Source organism: Chanodichthys erythropterus, chromosome 20, assembly GCF_024489055.1.
Source record: "Chanodichthys erythropterus isolate Z2021 chromosome 20, ASM2448905v1, whole genome shotgun sequence".
In the NCBI taxonomy this organism is placed as follows: Eukaryota; Metazoa; Chordata; class Actinopteri; order Cypriniformes; family Xenocyprididae; genus Chanodichthys; species Chanodichthys erythropterus.
The window spans coordinates 8,300,155-8,319,395 of NC_090240.1; the positions used below are offsets into that span (position 1 = coordinate 8,300,155).

At 36.6% G+C, this 19,241-nt stretch overlaps 1 protein-coding gene across 4 annotated transcripts in view; it reads right to left on the reverse strand.

Moving 5' to 3' along the window:
* Window positions 1-19,241, reverse strand: part of utrn (utrophin) — a 286,896-nt gene that overhangs the window by 78,868 nt on the left and 188,787 nt on the right. For all 4 annotated transcript variants that reach the window (XM_067372391.1, XM_067372392.1, XM_067372389.1 and 1 more), the window contains exons 56-60: window positions 18,585-18,714; window positions 10,830-11,098; window positions 9,062-9,208; window positions 7,321-7,399; window positions 4,842-4,902 (exon numbers count right to left, since the gene is read on the reverse strand). In XM_067372391.1, the coding sequence (XP_067228492.1) occupies window positions 4,842-4,902; window positions 7,321-7,399; window positions 9,062-9,208; window positions 10,830-11,098; window positions 18,585-18,714 (686 nt within the window). The remainder of the gene's footprint in view (window positions 1-4,841; window positions 4,903-7,320; window positions 7,400-9,061; window positions 9,209-10,829; window positions 11,099-18,584; window positions 18,715-19,241) is intronic.

Genomic DNA, 19,241 nt, shown 5'->3' on the forward strand with positions numbered 1-19,241 from the left:
CGAAGAAGTGTCATCTGCTCACTGCCTGTTACTGTGACACGCTACCCGTCAAGCGACACTCACACAGCAGCTCTGTTAGTGGTCACTCATGTACACCACACAGTTAGCATCATGCTAAGCCAACAATGCAACACTTCAATGAGAAATATTCTGGAAGAAATTTTTACATTTTTAGTTCTTGTATAAAAAATTTAATTACTGAATTCAAATCTTGAGATTTATGAAAGGATGATACCATAGAAAATACTGTGTAAATACCACGGTACGGTATATGAACGATCACTGCTTCACCATGCTATAAGTACATCAAAGTGCCACATGTGTATGCATCTAGTTAGTGGCTTCATACAATGCTGTTCAAAAGTTTGGGATTTGTATGTGTTTTTAAAAGAAAGGCTGCATTTATTTGATCAACAATACAGTAAAAACAGTAATATTGTGAAATGTATTATTACATACAAGTATATCTTAAAATGTAATATATTCCTGTGATCAAAGCTGAATTTTCAGCATCATTAGTCCAGTCTTCAGTGTCACATGATCCATCAGAAACCATTCTAATATGATGATTTGATGGTCAAAAAATATTTATTATTATCAATGTTGAAAACCGCTGTGCTGCTTCAGATGTGTTTTTCAGGATTTTCAGAAGGAATAGAAAAAAATAGCAAAAGAACAGCATTTATTTGAAATAGATTTTTTTTGTATCATTATAAATGTATTTACTGTCATTTTTGAGCAATTTAATGTGTCCTTACTGAATAAAAGTATAAAAAAATCTAACTGATGTCAAACTTTTAAACTGTAGTATAACTGAAAAACAAACAAACAAACAAACTAAGAAATAAGTGCTCATTTACATTCTGCCGAAAACACATTCATACAGCGCTCTGGCAGCAGGCACACGTTTACAGTAAGGGATGTGAGATGAGTTTTATTCAGAACGGTGATCTGCTTACAGGATTAACTGCTGCTCTCTCATCTTAGCGCACACACACACACACACACACACACACACACACACACACACACACACACACACACACACACACACACACACACACACACACACACACACACACACACACACTGAATTCCAGGGAGCGTGTATCTGAACACTCTGATGAATAAACATGAAATCAACTCATTATATTCACAAAATAGTCTTTAGAATTACAGAAATAAGCTTTTCTTCAAAAATACTTTGTAGATAAAATACATTTCCTTTCTTTCGGCCTTTATCTGTCACTCTTTACGCAGGTCTGACACAGGTCTGACATACACATGTTTTTTTTTTGTGAATTCTGGGGACATTCCATAGGCGTAACGGTTTTTATACTCTACAAACCGTATTTTCTATCCCCCTACACTACCCCTACCCCTAAACCTACCCATCACAGGAAACTGTACACATTTTTACTTTCTCAAAAAAAAAAAAAAATCATTGTGTATTATTTATAAGCCTTTTGAAAAATGGGGACATGGGGTAATGTCCTCGTATGTCTCCTCTTCTTGTAATACCTATGTCATTATACAAATTTGTGTCCTGATATGTCACAAAAATGCACACACACGCACACACACACACACACACTTCTCTCTATAGTTCAAGCACTTCATCCATTTGATCTGTCCAATTACTGTTTGGTTACATGAGTCAGCATAAGTATTGGTGTGTGTTAGAGAAAGTTCTTACTTATGTAAGAACGATGCAAATGAACACAGACAGGCTTTCAGTAAAGTAAAAAAGAATGACAGAAACATTATTAAAATTATTATATACATATGTATATATATATATATATATATATATATATATATATATATATATATATATATATATATATATATATATATCACACATTACTATTTTAAAATACTATTCAAATAATACTAAAATCCTTTCACATATCTCTTTGTTTTAACATAATAACAACATTAATAAATAATAATAATAATAATAAATTAATTTATATTTCATTTTTATTTATTAATTTGTTAGGTAAGGTGCCAAGCAATAAGCAAAATAATGTTCTCGTGGGCAGGTTAAAACAAAAACAATACTGTGCATGGATACAACCAAAAACAAACAAAAATAGATCTGAAACCACATTTCAGACAAGAAAAGAGAACTGGGTTCATTTCACTTTTTGATCAACTTAAAGAGGTTTCATTAACGATAACTCAATGGTAAAAACACACAAAGCGACCAGTTTTTTAGCAATTCTCTTTTCTTTAAAGTTATTATACAGACAAATCAGTCTGTCATGGCCAAGAAGTTCCTGTAGATTGTCCTGCACACTGAGCTTTGTTTCAGAGTGGTCAGAGCTTTCCCTCACAATTAACAGGATGCTGAGAGTCAGCGACTTTTAATTAGGAAGGCCAGTACGCTTTGCTAATTCCCCCTGCCTCAGAACAGGAAGATCAATGAGCCGAGAGGACACATTGTACGGAAACGCAGACGTTTGTTCTGGAGAGCAGCGCTCTAGATGTAAGAGCACAGATAGCTTTGAGCGTTGTGTGCAAATGTGAGAGAGATTCCCTCAGGAAATGAAACGACGAGGGGGAAATAAGGATCTCTGGTGTATTCATATATGCACAGCCATATGGGTGCTGTCAGAGCCATCCGCGAAAAAAAGGAGTTCAGCTACCGGCCATTCCTCACAACACACCTGCCGCCCTGCACACGCAACGCTGCTGTAGTCTGCTTTCACTTTTACATGCCCCTTTCATCTCTTTTATTCCACTACAAAACTCCAGGGTTAAGACATTACACAATGCTGATCTGCACGACATGGAACAATCTGTTTGCCGGAATTCAGCAACACAGTGACTAATAACTGCAGTATCCATGCATGCATTAATGGAGACCACAGATACAATGGCGAATTTTCACAAAATGTATTATTTTTTCTCTCTGTCACTATAATTTTTTTTCATGTTAATTCATATGCAATTCATCCTCGTCTATTTCTGGATGATTTCCAAGCCTATTGTCAGGATGCTGCTATATGCAACAGTCTCTCTTTCTCTCCAACTTTGACTCTTGGGGCTTGATGGGCACAATGGGACAATGTATTCAGGCAAAACGGCTGTAAATGAGGGAATTACCTGTAGTCTGCAGAGACGTTGTGAGATCACACATACATTCACTTAAACCTATCTTGACATAGTGGCTTGGATTTGACTGTTATTTCATGACAAATGTGAGTTACAGTGAAGAACCTGATCTCCACTGAGACCCTGGGGTCCTAAATCAGTAAAACATATGTATAATCTCAGTATATAGTATATATTTATAATGTCAGCTTTTTAAAAAAAGAAAATAATATTTGTATTCATCATGGATGCATTAAATTGATCAAAAGTGACAGTAAAGACTTTTGCACTGCTACAAATAAATTGTTCTTTTGATGAAATTTCTATTCATCAAAAATTCTGAGAAAAAAAAAAATGGTTTCCACCAAATGTTTTAATAACATTAACAATGTGTTCAACATCGATAATAATCAAATGTTTCTTGATCATCAAATCAGCATATTAGAATGATTTCTGAAGGATCATGTGACACTGAAGACTGGAGTAATGATGCTGAAAATGGCATTTTGTAAATGTAAATGACATTTTACATCATATAACATAAAAAAAAGTATTTGATTTCATTGTAATAATATTTCACAAAATTACTGCATGTACTGTTTTTTTTTTGTTTTTTTATCAAATAAATACCATTTTACCGACGCCAAACCTTTGAATGACAGTGCATGTGTAAATACACAGCAATAATTTACTTCCAAAAGTTATGCCCAACTGTGATTAAAGGGTTAGTTCACCCAAAAATGAAAATTGTGTCATTAATTACTCACCCTCATGTCATTCCACATCCGTAAAACCTCATCTTCAGAACACAAATTAAGATTTTTTGATGAAATCCGATGGCTCAGTGAGGCCTGCATTGCCAGCAAGACAATTAACACTTTCAGATGCCCAGAAAGGTAGTAAAGATATATTTAAAACAGTTAATGTGACAACAGTGGTTCAACCTTAATGTTATGAAGCGACGAGAATACATTTTGTGCGGCAAAAAAACTAAATAATGACTTTATTCAACAATATCTAGTGATGGGTGATTTCAAAACACTGCTTCATGAAGCTTCGAAGCTTTACGAATATTTTGTTTCAAATCCGTGGATCGGAGCGCTTATCAAACTGCCAAAGTCACATGAACTATTGAAATTTCAAAACACTTATGATGTAACGAAGCCTCGTTTACTGAAATCACGTGACTTTGGCACTCCGAACCACTGATTCGAAACAAAAGATTCGTAAAAGCTTCATAAAGCAGTGTTTTGAAAATGCCCATCACTAGATATTGTTGAATAAACTTTGTTTTTTCGGTGCACAAAAAGTATTATCGTCGCTTTATAATATTAAGGTTGAACCACTGTAGTCACATGAACTGTTTTAAATATGTTTTTAGTAGCTTTCTGGGCATCTGAAAGTGTTCATTATCTTGCAGGCAATGCAGGCCTCACAGACCCATTGGATTTTATCAAAAATATCTTAATTTGTAGTCTGGAGATGAACGAAGGTCTCATGGGTGTGGAATGACATGAGGGTGAGTAATTAATGATAGAATTTTCATATAAAAAATGAAAAAATGCAACAGAGCCCACATGAGCCGTACATCAAAACTGGTGTGTTTCTAAATTCAGAAGGCAGACTTCACACCAAACGTGACAAACTCTGGTGTCAAACAGAGTCAGTTCTGCTCCAACAGCTCTAAAGTGAAAGCACCTTTAAAAGATCAGTCCACATGGTGTGTCAGAGAAAGCACTTACTTGATGTAGTAGGGCACTTTATTCTGGGACACAGCTCTCTGCCAGGGCAGCTGCACTGAAGCTAAGGACACATAATAAAAGACTGATTAGAGTGGAGATCAGGGGTCTGAACATAATGCTGTTGGTAAATGAAGCATTAATTAAGAACATCTCTCTCGTATCAACAGACTCTCACTCTTTTAATTTCTCCTGACACTAAAGCATCGCTCCTGAGGTACACACTTGATATATCACAAATCTGCTCTCTCAGCAGAATTTACTGTACGCAACACTGCTTTGAAGCTAATGGCATGGGATACAGGATGATACAACTTCAAAGACCCAAGTCAAAAGTTCTGAGCGACAGTCTTTAGTTAAGACTGTTTCACATGAATCGCGTCAGCATTACCCAATACTCTGAACTCTATGGATCGAAGCATCAAGCTGCAGAGTAACTCCCAGCGCAGTCATGGAATGGAAAAAGGGATGAGAAAGGACAAGACAGGACAGAAAAGGAAAAGACAGGTGTTGTAACATAAAGTTCAAAGTAAGAAAAAAATATTTGCTGCAATTTGCCGCCAAGCTTTCGGATAAAGGGGGGGATTTAATGAATCCTTTCTTGGTTTTATGTACTGTTATTGTTATATCTTCTTGTTTCATTTATATTTCATTGGCACATTATAAAACTGTTAAACTAAAACCAGTGTGTGTGTGTGTTAATGACTGCTCTTGACAGTCCACTGAAACAGAACATAGTGGACAATTAACCTCTGAATTATTAAACAAAAGCATCGCCACAGATAAGTGTGTACTTGTGGACTGTGGTGTCTGATTTTCCACAGTATCTGACACTGGCCGTTTCATTTTTCATGGCTGACAGTTATTGTTTGTGCACGAGCATAAACTTGTGTCAATTAGAATCAAATGAATTTTAATTAGCTCTGTCCCCTCAATAAGTGTGATTTGGCAAATGTATGTGACGACAACAATAATTCTATTAACACTCTACACAAGCAATTATTATATTGTGAATATTGTATGAACAATGAATATGAATAATAATAAAATAGTAAAAACTGAAAAAAATGCTACTATTCTCCAAAAAAAAATTAAATAAAAATAAATGATAATAATAATAAAAGAGAAGGAAGAAAGAAAGAACTATAAGTAAGCAACTTTTTTTTTTTTTCTGGTTTTCACATCTTCAAGTAACATCTATACACTGCATGATTTGAAGTATTATGTCAAATGGTGTGGGATGAGTTATGCAGTTTTAATAACTTTGTTTAGGGGTTTGATAAAATTGCTAACCGTAGGTATAAGCAACATCTGATAAGACCAGCAAAATGGGTCATCAGAGTATGTTTTAGATGATGGCTTGCTGGTCTTCCCAGTAGGCTTATTAAAGGTGCCGAAGAACATGTTTTTAAAAGATGTAATACGAGTCTAAGGTGTCCCCTGAATGTGTCTGTGAAGTTGCAGCTCAAAATACCCCATAGTTTTTTTAAAAATAATTTTAACTGTCTATTTTGGGGCATCATTATAAATGCACCGATTCAGGGTGTGTGGCCCCTTTAATTCTCGTGCTCCACGCCCCAAGAGCTCGCGCTTGCCTTAACATAAACAAAGTTCACACAGCTAATATAACCCTCAAAATGGATCTTTACAAAGTGTCTAATCGCATAAGTACAGTATTTATTTGGATGTTTACATTTGATTCTGAATGAGTTTGATGGTGCTCCATGGCTAACGGCTAATGCTACACTGTTGAAGAGATTTATAAAGAATGAAGTTGTGTTTATGAATTATACAGACTGCAAGTGTTTAAAAATGAAAATAGCGACGGCTCTCGTCTCCATGAATACAGTAATAAACGATGGTAACTTTAACCACATTTAACAGTACATTAGCAACATGATAACGAAACATTTAGAAAGACAATTTACAAACACCACTAAAAATATCATGTTATCATGGATCATGTCAGGTATTATTGCTCCATCTGCCATTTTTCGCTGTTGTCCTTGCTTGCTTACCTAATCTGATGATTCTGCTGTACACAGATCCAGACGTCCTGCCCTTGTCTAATGGCTTGATCATGGGCTGGCATATGCAAATATTGGGGTCATACATATTAATGATCCCGACTGTTACGTAACATGTACATGTACTGAACTCTTGTTATTCAACTATGCCGAGGTAAATTAAATTTTTGAATCTAGGGCACCTTTAACTAGTTATTCAGCAAGGCTGGTTGGTCAGCCAAGTTCACTAACTTCTGGAGAACGGTCCAACAACTAGGCCAGCACCAAACTAGCGCTAACCATTGGAGATTCATGCTGCTCTATGCTGGTTTTTCAACACGGATAGTTATATTTATGTATTAACGCAAGAACCACTAACTTGTTAGGCAGGGTTGAAGAATAGTAACATAACGTTGACATTATTGTGTTAATTTATTCATGTGTTTTTTACTGTTTTAATGTGGATAGTGACTCACTGGATAAGAAGTGTTGAGAGGAAGGTCCAAAATCCCTGTGTGCTTCCCGTAAGAGCTTCAACCTGTCCTCTACAGCCGCCTGGAGCGAGAGAAAAAGATAGGTTGGTCGCTAAATGGAATAACACAAACAAGCTGGAAAAAAATAAAATGCATGCACACACTCACAGCAGGGCACAAAACTCAGCATTTGAAAGACAGTAATGAACATACACACTCAGACTCTGCAGTCTCAGTGAGTGTCCTAAACAGATTCTGTGGAAAACAGATATGGCCTCATCAAAGCTCAAACACACGCAGTTTCTGAATACTCTATTGAGAACAGCATACACTCTTCACATACATAGACTGGACTAATTACACAAATCATCTTTAGAGAAGGAAGGATTCATTAGAAGGAAAAGAAGAAATAAAGCAAAAGGGAAAGGAAATGGAAAGAAACAGGCAAGAAAGAAAAGAAAAGAAAAGAAAAGAAAAGAAAAGAAAAGAAAAGAAAAGAGGAGTATGCAGGACAGGACAGGACAAGAAACATTGGAGCTTACAGAGGAAACAGGAAGATGAAGGAGGAAGAATGGAAAAGAAAAAGGAAAGGAAAGGAAAGGAAAGGAAAGGAAAAAAGAGGAAAGAGGAAAAAGTAAAAAAAAAGGATTGGAGCATGCAGAGGAAAAAGGAAGAGTAGAAAGAAAAATGGAAAAGAAAAGAAAAGAAAAAGGGGGAAGAATTGGAGCAGGCAGAGGACTTGAATAAAAACAGGAAAAGGAAGAGGAAGAATGGAAAAGAAAAAATAAATGAAAGAAAATAGGAAAAAGGGAAAAAGGATTGGAGCCTGTGGAGGAAACAGGAAAAGGAAAGAGGAAGAATGGAAAAGTAAAAGGAAAGGAAAGGAAAGGAAAGGAAAGGAAAGGAAAGGAAAGGAAAGGAAAGGAAAAAAGAGGAAAGAGGAAAAAGTAAAAAAAAAAGGATTGGAGCATGCAGAGGAAAAAGGAAGAGGAGAAAGAAAAATGGAAAAGAAAAGAAAAGAAAAAGGGGGAAGAATAGGAGCAGGCAGAGGACTTGAATAAAAACAGGAAAAGGAAGAGGAAGAATGGAAAAGAAAAAAAAAATGAAAGAAAATAGGAAAAATGGAAAAAGGATTGGAGCCTGTGGAGGAAACAGGAAAAGGAAAGAGGAAGAATGGAAAAGTAAAAGGAAAGGAAAGGAAAGGAAAGGAAAGGAAAGGAAAGGAAAGGAAAGGAAAGGAAAGGAAAGGAAAGGAAAGGAAAGGAAAGGAAAGGAAAGGAAAGGAAAGGAAAGGAAAGGGGAAAAAGGGAAAAGGGATTGGAATAGGCAGAGGACTTGCATACAAACAGGAAGAGGAAGGAGGAAGAAAGGAAAGGAAAGGAAAGGAAAGGAAAGGAAAGGAAAGGAACGGAAAGGAAAAGGGAAATAGGACATGAAGATGACTTGCAAGAAAAGAACAGGAAGGAAGAGGACAAACAAAGGAAAATGTTAAGAAAATGAAAAGGAAAGGAAATGTAACAGGAAAAAGGAAAAAGTATAGGAGCATGCAGAGGACTTGCATGAAAGGAACAGGAAGAGGAAGGAAGAAGAAAGGGAAAAAAAGAAAGTAAAAAAAAAAAAGAAAAGAGTATGCAGAGGACCTGCATGAAAAGAACAGGAAGAGGAAAAAGGAAGAAATGTAAATTAAAAGGACAAGTAAAAGAACTGCAAAGGAAAGGGCAATGTTCAGGAGTAGGCAGAGGACCTGCAGTAGTTTCCAGCGCATGTTGAGGTTATCTAACTGGCGGTTGGTGGTGGAGGACAGCTGGACATCCAGTGGGGTCAGCTGACTTGCCAGATCATTCACAGCTCGAACATCCTGTTTCAGAGGAGCAATATCCTCACGGAACGCCTGAAACAAACACATACATACGGAGAGAGAAATAATCCCATTACCATCTTTATCTTTGCATATCTCCAAATACAAATTTAAATAAATCATCAGCCGGAGCCTTTGGAAATAACTCATACCATGTGTAAGAGGTGTAACAGCGTCATTGTGGGATAAAACTATAAAAATAGCTTTAGGCAGAAAAATGATTGACTAGAATACTACTTAAAGAAATAGTTCTTTCACCATTTACCTTACCAGTGTGTTCTTCCAAACCCAAAAGATTGTTTTTTTTTCCCCCATTGAATACGTTAAGATGGAGATGTTAAATTGGATGTTCACATGGCTCTTTTCCACACAATAGAAGTAAAAAAGACTAGGGGCTGTCAATCTCCAAAAAGGACACTGTATTTGTAGTTCTTTTTTGGTGCTTTTTTTGTGTGTCATTTTTGGAGACATAGTATTATCATATAGAGAAGCATACAGATATACATCATTGTTAATACTCCACAGAAGAAAGAAAGACATAAAAGTTTGAATGAAATGAGGGTGAGTAACTGATGATAGAATTACCATGTACCAATTATTCCTTGACTGAACTTTTACTGATATTATCCCTAACAATTAAAGGTGCCCTAGAATTGAAAACTGAATTTACCTCCGCATAGTTAAATAATAAGAGTTCAGTACATGGAAATGACATACAGTGAGTCTCAAACACCATTGTTTCCTCCTTCTTATGTAAATTTGATTTGTGCAAAAGACCTCCGAAGAACAGGCGAATCAGTCGTAACAGTCAGGATCATTAATATGTACGCCCCAAAATTTTGCATATACCAGCTCATGTTCCAGGCATTAGACAAGCCAGTATTAACGTCTGGAGCAGCATAGCCGAATCATCAGAGTTTATGCAGGTAAGCAAGCAAGAACAATAGCCAAAAATGGCAGATGGAGCAATAATAACTGACATGATCCATGATATCATGATATTTTTAGTGATATTTGTAAATGGTCTTTTTAAATGTTTTGTTAGCATGTTGCTAATGTACTGTTTAATGTGGTTAAAGTTACCATTGTTTCTTACTGTATTCACGGAGATCAGAGCCATGTCGTTTTTTTCATTATTAAACACTTGCAGTCTGTATAATTTATAAACACAACTTCATTTTTTCACACTTTATAAATCTCTCCAACAGTGTGTAATGTTAGCTTTAGCCATGGAGCATAGCCTCAAACTCATTCAGAATCAAATGTAAACATCCAAATAAATACTATACTCACATGATCTGATATGCTGCATGACAAACACTTTGTAAAGATCCATTTTGAAAGTTATATTAGCTGTGTGAACTTTGTTTACGCAATGTATTATAGAGTTGCGAGTTTTGGGGCGGGGAGCGCAAGCATTTAAAGGGGACATGCACTGAATCGGCGCATTTTTTAATTATGCCCCAAAATAGGCAGTTAAAAAATTGAATAATAAAAAAATCTATGGGGTATTTTGAGCTGTAACTTCACAGACACATTCAGGGGACACCTTAGACTTATATTACATCTTGTGAAAAAGGGTTCTAGGGCACCTTTAAGGAGCTCTGTCTGGACTCGTCACCACAGTCGTGAATAAGCACAGTAATATGCTCACCGTTGTCCTATCGATGTGATCCTGTAGAGAATCTATGAGAAGGTCTCCCACGGGTTGCCATCCTGCCTTGAGCTCCTCGGCCTGGGCTAGACGCAGGTCCAGTTGGTCCATGGAGCTCTGGAGATCCTGGAGTTTATCTAGTGCTCTCTCCACCTGCTCTTGCCAGGTGCCCGCATGTCCCATGAGCCTCTCCCAGCGCTCGCCCACCTCTGCAGTCTGCTTACGGATCGCCTTAGCCACCTGCTGGGCCTTCTCCTCCGGGGTCAGCTCTACAAAAAAACAGTTGCAAACTCAATTTAAGTTACGTCTTACCTTCAGTTGACCTCTGTTAAGGTCTTTTTGGAAAAGTACTCTGAAAGTTAGTTATTGTTATAAAAGGTACACTAGGATTTTAGAGGGCTAAATACTGAAAGGCTAAAGCACATACAGATGCTCTGTGTCAAACTTGTGTAAACTACAGAGGCCCATTCACACAATAACTAGCAATAATTATATTAACATCCACATCAATGGACGATAATGTTCTGTCTGACAACATTTGTCGTCTGCCACCTTTAATCCTTGAGCTCTTTAAGTCAAGATAGATTCTGATTGTTTTTTTCAGCTGGAAAAAACAGTCTTGAATGTGATAATTTCTCTGTGCCATTATTGTTAGAGTTGTGGTGGGGACTTCACTATTCTTACAGAATTTGAGTGATTATTAACATTTTTCATTATAGTTATCATCCTTGGTGTGAATGGCCTTATTGTCATACTTTAACTAAACAGATTTGAAATGAGTGTCAGCTCCTTAATCGAAGTGCACAAGACTCACAATTTTACAATATTCTAATATATTTGTTGTTAGCATGTTGCTAAGCTAATTTTCTGTCAATATAAGGAAATTGGACTTTTTATCAGTACTGAATAAAACAGAATTAATTTTGATAATTTTGCTAAGATTGTTATTGCTAAAGAATACATGCAATGCTGTCTTAGAATGAGTCAAAGTGAGTTATCCTACAACAGTGGTTCTAAAACTGGGGTACTTGAGGTGACAGAGGGGGCATGCATTAATTCTACCCCACTTTAAAATAACATTAAAACTGAGCATGTATTTCTAACAGGCAAAATGCCATAAAAGGTCAAATACATGACATCCAATCAAATTACCTCATCTTTTGCAGTTGAAACTGACTGCATCGTTGACACAAGCAGTGTGCGTATGATAGATTGTGTGAAGAGTTTGCTGCCTTAGCAAACCACGCTACAATATTGCCATTCTCAACTATGTACCTTTGTAAAAGTGGGGATTTCACACTTACTAGCATGAAGAATAAATATAGACACAGACTATACAGAAACAAATATAGAAGCATATCCTGAGTGAGTTCTTGTTTTTAATGTTTATAATACATTATACAACCAAGAATGCAATTTTTTCCCAAATATTCACATGACTGGAAATATGATGTTGATTTTATACATTTCAACAAACTAAAGGGTAATATTAAGTAATGTTCATTTTAAACTCAGTAATGTTTGCTCTGTTTTGCAACAAAATAATAGTTCCAGTGAAAGCCACAGCAGAACTGCAACACACTGCAGCATTTTTATATACAAATCTGCGGCTTTGAATGAATTGGGGCAATGATTCAATGACTCATTCATAAATACAGCCACTTGCTTTACTGTTTGAATGATTGAATGAATGAATGAATGACTCGATGACTCACATATTAAGACAGTGATTTACTGCCACCTATTGGTGGTTTTTGATTAATATTTAAAAGTATCACTTCGTTTTTACCATCACTGCATATTTCTCTACTTAACATGTTTTATTTAAAACATTATTTTATAAAGGTAAAAAATGCACTGTAAATCAATTTAAAGGGGAAAATATCATCCCTAATGAAAAGGTGTGACTACAGTCTAAGTGGGGTACGCAGAAGGATGTTAAATGCCTCAGGTGGTACGACACTAAAAGGTTTGGGAATCATTGTCATACACCATGTCCTAACCAGACGTGATGGCGCAACATACAATAAAACAAATATATTCCAGCATGATATAGGATGAGCAACAGGGGATTCTATTTTTGGATTTTTTTTTTTTTTTTTCCTTGTGATATGGGAACAAAAACATACAAAATACGAAATTTTTCAAAAATTTTTTCAGCATTTGTTTTCAGAACCTGTATGTTTTCTAATTTAGTTTGGTTCATTTAAGCTTATATAAACATGGACACTCAGATATACAGAATAATTGGTCCGAGATCACCTGAACTAGTTGGTCTTGGCCTGATTGAAAACAAACTCTAGAGCGGTTTGGCTGTGTTGAAAGCAATCTGAACCAACGGACCCCCAAACTAAGTATCATAACTCATAATGGGAGATGTGTTAGGTAAAAAGCAGCAATGTCTGATTCTGTGGGTGACCACATTAGTAATCGTTTGTCACATAACTTATTGAAAACCAAAGCCTATTTATCTTAAAATGTTGTGTAATTGCTCTTCTCAGAACGAGGTGCATTGCAAGAATCTGTCCCAATGAAACATTAATTCCTGCTCTAACTGATAAATTACATAGAGTGGGAATCAAGGCTTATTATATATACAACTTGATGGGTGAACACTATGAGCGGAATCCCACAATATAAACAGCTGTATTCTGACCAATGAAAGGACAATTTTACTCACACGTGACTTGCATAAACAAAAAAAATTTTCTGTGTTCAATGAAAATTATAATCTTAGGTACTGATTATGAGCTTAGAAAAATGTTAATAAATAAATGTAAATAAATTTAAAATAAAAACACTATGTGAACAAGTGTGTTCCATGACACAGATTGTGTCAGTCACTTTAGATAATGCTAAAATGTTTTCATTTTTACTATTTTGATGTGTACTCATCCATTTTGTTGTGTTTGCAAAGAGACTCCGCCCACATACTCTTCTCATTGGCTGTGATTTTGAGCAAATTTATTGCATCTCGTAGCCTTGTTGCATCTGGTGTGGACAGACAAACTGCCTGTCCCGCTGGAATCTTATCGCAATGTGGTTATGACACAATGGTAGAAGGCAGTATGTTATTACCACATACTGTCTGGAACAGTCTTTGCATTTGGGATACGCCTATGATTCCTAAAATGCTGTGATGAGAAGCTCCTAGGTTTTAGAATAGAGTAATATAAACGGTCTGTTTTTGTGCATCTTTCATTTATCAATACGGCAACAATTTGACGTGTCAGTTTTCAACTCTGTGAGGTCACTTAAGAAAGTGTTTACTAAAGAGTCCACTCAACTAATGAGCTAAAGAGAGAGAGGTTTGCAGATGACAGGAGACAGATGTTTGTGCCCAGGGCATGTCTACAGGCAGGTCTACAACATTAACATCTGCTCTTTCATTCAGCTTCCAGGCTTTTTGAGGACGTGAGAAGACACTTTAGCTAATGTCACAGTCACAAATGGCAGGGCTGATTTCTCCATTGCACAAATGCTCACCTCTATCTTTCATCCCTATATTTCTGTTTCAGCCAAGCGAGAATCAATTTACAATTCAAATGTGTTCAAGCGTTTCTGGAAAGGTTTGAAATTCAATTAAGATCCAGGGGTTGAATGGAAATGAAAGTGACGGTTTCGCAGCAGCTTGTTTATGCTCATTTGATGACGAAGTGCGGAACAGATTGCTTTACATTTTAAAACATACAGTTCAATTTGGAAAACATGACTTTGCGTGAACATTAGTTGTGTATGATTTTATCTCGAGCCGCTCAGGCTGTGTGTTTGTGCAGGACGGGCAGAGCACATGTGTTGTTATCTGTTCAGATAGCTGAACTCTGTGCTTTGATCGCAGGGATAAGGGAAGATGGGAGCGCTGAGATCGCTCAAGGACTCTGAATTGGAGATTGCTCAAGGTGTTCGGAGTGAAGCATGCGGAGAGAGATCAGAAAACACTGCCCCTCTGAACCCAGCTGACATAAATACGAGTAAATGAGAATGTGTAAATGTGCAAATTTGTGGGAAGAATATTAACTAAGCAGCACCTGTGGTGTAATGTAACAAAGTAATAATACTTCGTTACAGTACTTGAGTATTTTTTGGGAGAATCTGAACTTCACTTGAGTTTTTATATTTCTGTCAACTTTTACTTTTACTCCACTACATTCCCTAAATAAAACATATACTTTTACTCCGATACATTTCCCCAAAGCATTTTCATTACTTACTACAAAATAAAGTCGGAAGAACACAGACTGCAAGCAAGCATGTGCAAACAAGTGCTTGCACAACCGCGTTTATTTCATTTTCCGGGTTGCGTCCGTTGCTGGAGCGGCTGAGAAGAGTGCACTGTAGGAGAGCGGCCTCTAGAGGCGAAATAAAAATACTGATGCCTCGTAGAGTTTGTTTTGACACGTGACGTGAGGCTGCGAGCTGCACAGAGCGGGACACTTCAAAAAAGATTTAAAACGGACAACAAAACGGTTTGTTATACAGTGTACACTACAGCAGATGTTTTCATATCACTATAAAGTAATTAGTTTGTTGACTAGATGCTGCATTAGTGGAGAACAGTAATATGTTTACCGTCGAAGCTGAGAGATAGTAGTACCTCAAGTGGCTAAAACAATGTGACAAAAAGACCAACTGTTTGCTGTCACGATTGTTACTATTCATTTGCATCAGTTTATGTCCATTTGTTCGCTGTTATGCATTCATTATCCAACGAAGTTGTATATTTAAACTGTATTCTCATCATGCAGTGACAGAAACATAAATCAGAAATGTATTCGATTTCAGTTCTTTTTTTAACGGCACTGTAACACAAATTTTGATTAGATAATCATCAAGTTTTCTAAAATAGAGGCAAATAATGTGTGAGAGTATACATATAATAAACCTATGCTAAGCCTTTGTGTGTAAAGATGGTAACACTTTACAATAAGAGTCTTGTAACATTAAATAAGGTTAATAAAAATATTGTTCATTGTTAATTTTAATATTTACATTTTAAAGTTGTCTCTTACATTAGTTATAATGCACTATGAATTAACATGAACAAACTATTTATCATTAATATATTAGTATTTTTTATATTTAAAACTTACAATAAACATTTTGCCATTTTTTTAATTCAAAGAAAATGTAAGAGTTAAAACTGAACACATTCTTGCTGCGTATTCAAACTGTGTATAGAGCAATTTTTAATATTTTTTCGCTCCTTTTATATTTTACTTTTACTTGTACTTTTACTTTCAATACTTTAAGTATGTTTAATATATATATATATATATATATATATATATATATATATTTAATATATATATATATATATATATATATATATATATTTCAAGTACTTTATATGCCACTTAGCAGCACACTCAATCTGCACCCTCAAAATTACACAGAAGAGATTTCCATAAATGTCAAAACTGCCATTTACATAGTTCAACACATGCATGTTTATTTTAGGGCTGTGGAAAAAAGTCACAGTTTGGATTTAAATAGGCAAATACTTAAGAGTCCATGACTGGATTATTATTGCAGTGGTTATTATGTTTCTAGCATATGTTCGGCAACAGTTCTTTTAACCCTAAAAGACAGAGTGTGTAGCTTTTCATTTCTTACACTGCCATGTGGGAAGACACATCATGGCCATATTCCCGGATGACAATGTCAAGATTCGTCAAGCTCAATCTGTGAAAGAATGGTTCAGAGAGCATGAAGAATCATTTTGACACCTCTGAGTCCAGACCTTAAATTCACTGAAAGTCTTTGGGATGTGCTGGTGTAGACTTTACAGAGTGCTCACCTCTTGCATTGTTAATACAAGATCTTGACCAAAAAGTGATGCACCTCTTGATGGAAATAAATGTTGTGATGTTTTTTCCATCAAGAGGTGCATCATTTTTTTTGGTCAAGAACTTGTATTGACAATGCAAGATCCTAGATACAGATTCTCTTTTTGAATGACAAATATAGAATATTGATACCTGCTGATATAGACAGTTATTTCATTACACACAGATGCAGAACGCACATGCTAGTTGGAAGTCAGCTGGAGTCTTTGCACTGTGTTCAAGGGCAGCTTTTTGTCTCAAAGGCAGCCGACGCGAGCAGACGAAGTCGACTTTAGGCACTGCCAGATTTTTGACCTCGGCTTGGTGTGTCATGGCCTTAAGTCAAATCTAAATCACTAAAAAAGGTTATAGCACAGCTCTCCTCAAGCAGCCACATGATTTAAGATGTCCTTCGTGTCAACGGTTCAGGAGGAGTTATGCAGCAAAGTTTAATATGTTGATTAAAAGTTTGTTCAAACCACTAACTCACAGATGTGCAGCAGTAATAGTTCTGCTTGCCTTAGCAAACACTTTCTGTTCTAGATGACTCTGAAAGAAAGACAGGAAGCATTAAGCTTCAGGAAGTTGAAAAGTGGAAATAGCCTGCAGTCTCTGATCTGCCAATTAACCCGGTTTCAGTGGGCATTCGAACACTCCTCCTAAACGCTTGCTGGAGCGCGTGCGCATGCGTACACACTCGCACGCACTCACTCTACAGCTCTTCTTCTATCTGATAACTTGTGTCTGACGTTTGTCCTAAATTAGCTTTTCAAGCGGGTCCCAGCGGAAGTGTCCAGAGAGCTGGGGAACTTTCCAGACATCAGATACTGCAGTTAGGAGCGTGTTGACAGGAGGTGTCCGACTTATCAGAGAGTCACTTACATCAAAGAGCATCCCTTAGAGAGTGTCAAAATAAACTGCGCTGGTCTGGGTGGTGAGCGTGTGTGTGTGATGTTCTAATACTGGTCTCAGTTTCTAAAGTCTTTCTTTTGCAGAGGTATTTTGAGTGCAGGACATTTATTGGAAAAGTTAAAGGGTTAGTTCACCCAAAAATGAAAATTATGTCATTTATTATTCACCCTCATGCTGTTCCACACCCGTAAGACCTAATCATTAATCTTCGAAACACAAATTAAGATATTTTAGTTGAAATTCGATGGCTCAGTGAAGCCTCCATAGGGAGCAGTGTACACTTCCTCTCACAAGATCCATAAAGGTACTAAAAACATATTTAAATCAGTTCATGTGAGTACAGTGGTTCAATATTAATATTATAAAGCGACGAGAATATATTTGGAGCGCCAAAAAAACAAAATAACTTATTTAGTGATGGCCGATTTCAAAACAATGTTTCATGAAGCATCGGAGCACAAATGAATCAGTGTATCGAATCATGATTCAGATCGCGTGTCAAACTGCCAACGGCTGAAATCACATGACTTTGGCGCTTCGAACAGCAGATTTGACACACTGATTCATTTATGATCCGAAGCTTCCCAAAGCAGTGTTTTGAAATCGGCCATCACTAAATAAGTCTTTTTTTTTTTTTTTTGGCGCACCAAAAATATTCTCGTCGCTATATAATATTAATTTTGAACCACTGTACTCACATGAACTGATTTAAATATGTTTTTAGTACCTGTATGGATCTTGAGAGAGGAAATATCATTGCTCCCTATGAAGGCCTCACGGAGCCATCGGATTTCAACTAAAATATCTTAATTTGTGTTCCGAAGATTAACAAAGGTTTTACGGGTGTGGAACGACATGAGGGTGAGTAATAAATGACAGAATTTTCATTTTTGGGTGAACTACACATGGATTAAAAACTCACGTTATTCATGGTATAAATCAAGATGTATTTTAGCACTTTTCTCTCTCCTTTAATATCTGTGAGGATGGCAGGACCAAAGAAATAATGGACTCTCACCGGTTTTGGGTTGCAGGTTCTTGCGTGGCTCTTCGGGTCCTTCGATTGGCTGGTCAGCCAGAAACATGTGTGCCTGATCCAAAGTGCTGAGTACTAAATGCTCACGCTCTTTAAGCTCCGCCCTCAGAGCCTGAAAACACAACCCATTAACATCACATTACAACCTGCCAGTCAGTACTGTCATTAATGGAGCTTAATTATGGAAAACAGCAGTACAGGAATAATAAAAGAGAGAAAAAAAAAAGAACTGGTGGGAAAAACAATTAGCATAAAACAGTTGACCAATCAACAAAGAGATAGAAACACAGATGGATGGATGGACTACATAGAGAAACAGATCAATAAAAATACAGATAATACAGTATGAAGAAACTGATTTTCCACAACAAACAACATCTCAACCATAGAGGAATCGAAGTTCTCTGAACTACTTGAGAGGACGGAGGGACAGACAGACACAGATAGATAGATAGATAGATAGATAGATAGATAGATAGATAGAGACAGACAGACAGACAGACAGACAGATGATAGATAGATGATAGACAGACAGACAGACAGTGAGACAGACAGACAGATAGATAGATAGATAGACAGACAGACAGACAGAGACAGACAGACAGACAGACAGACAGATGATAGATAGATAGACAGACA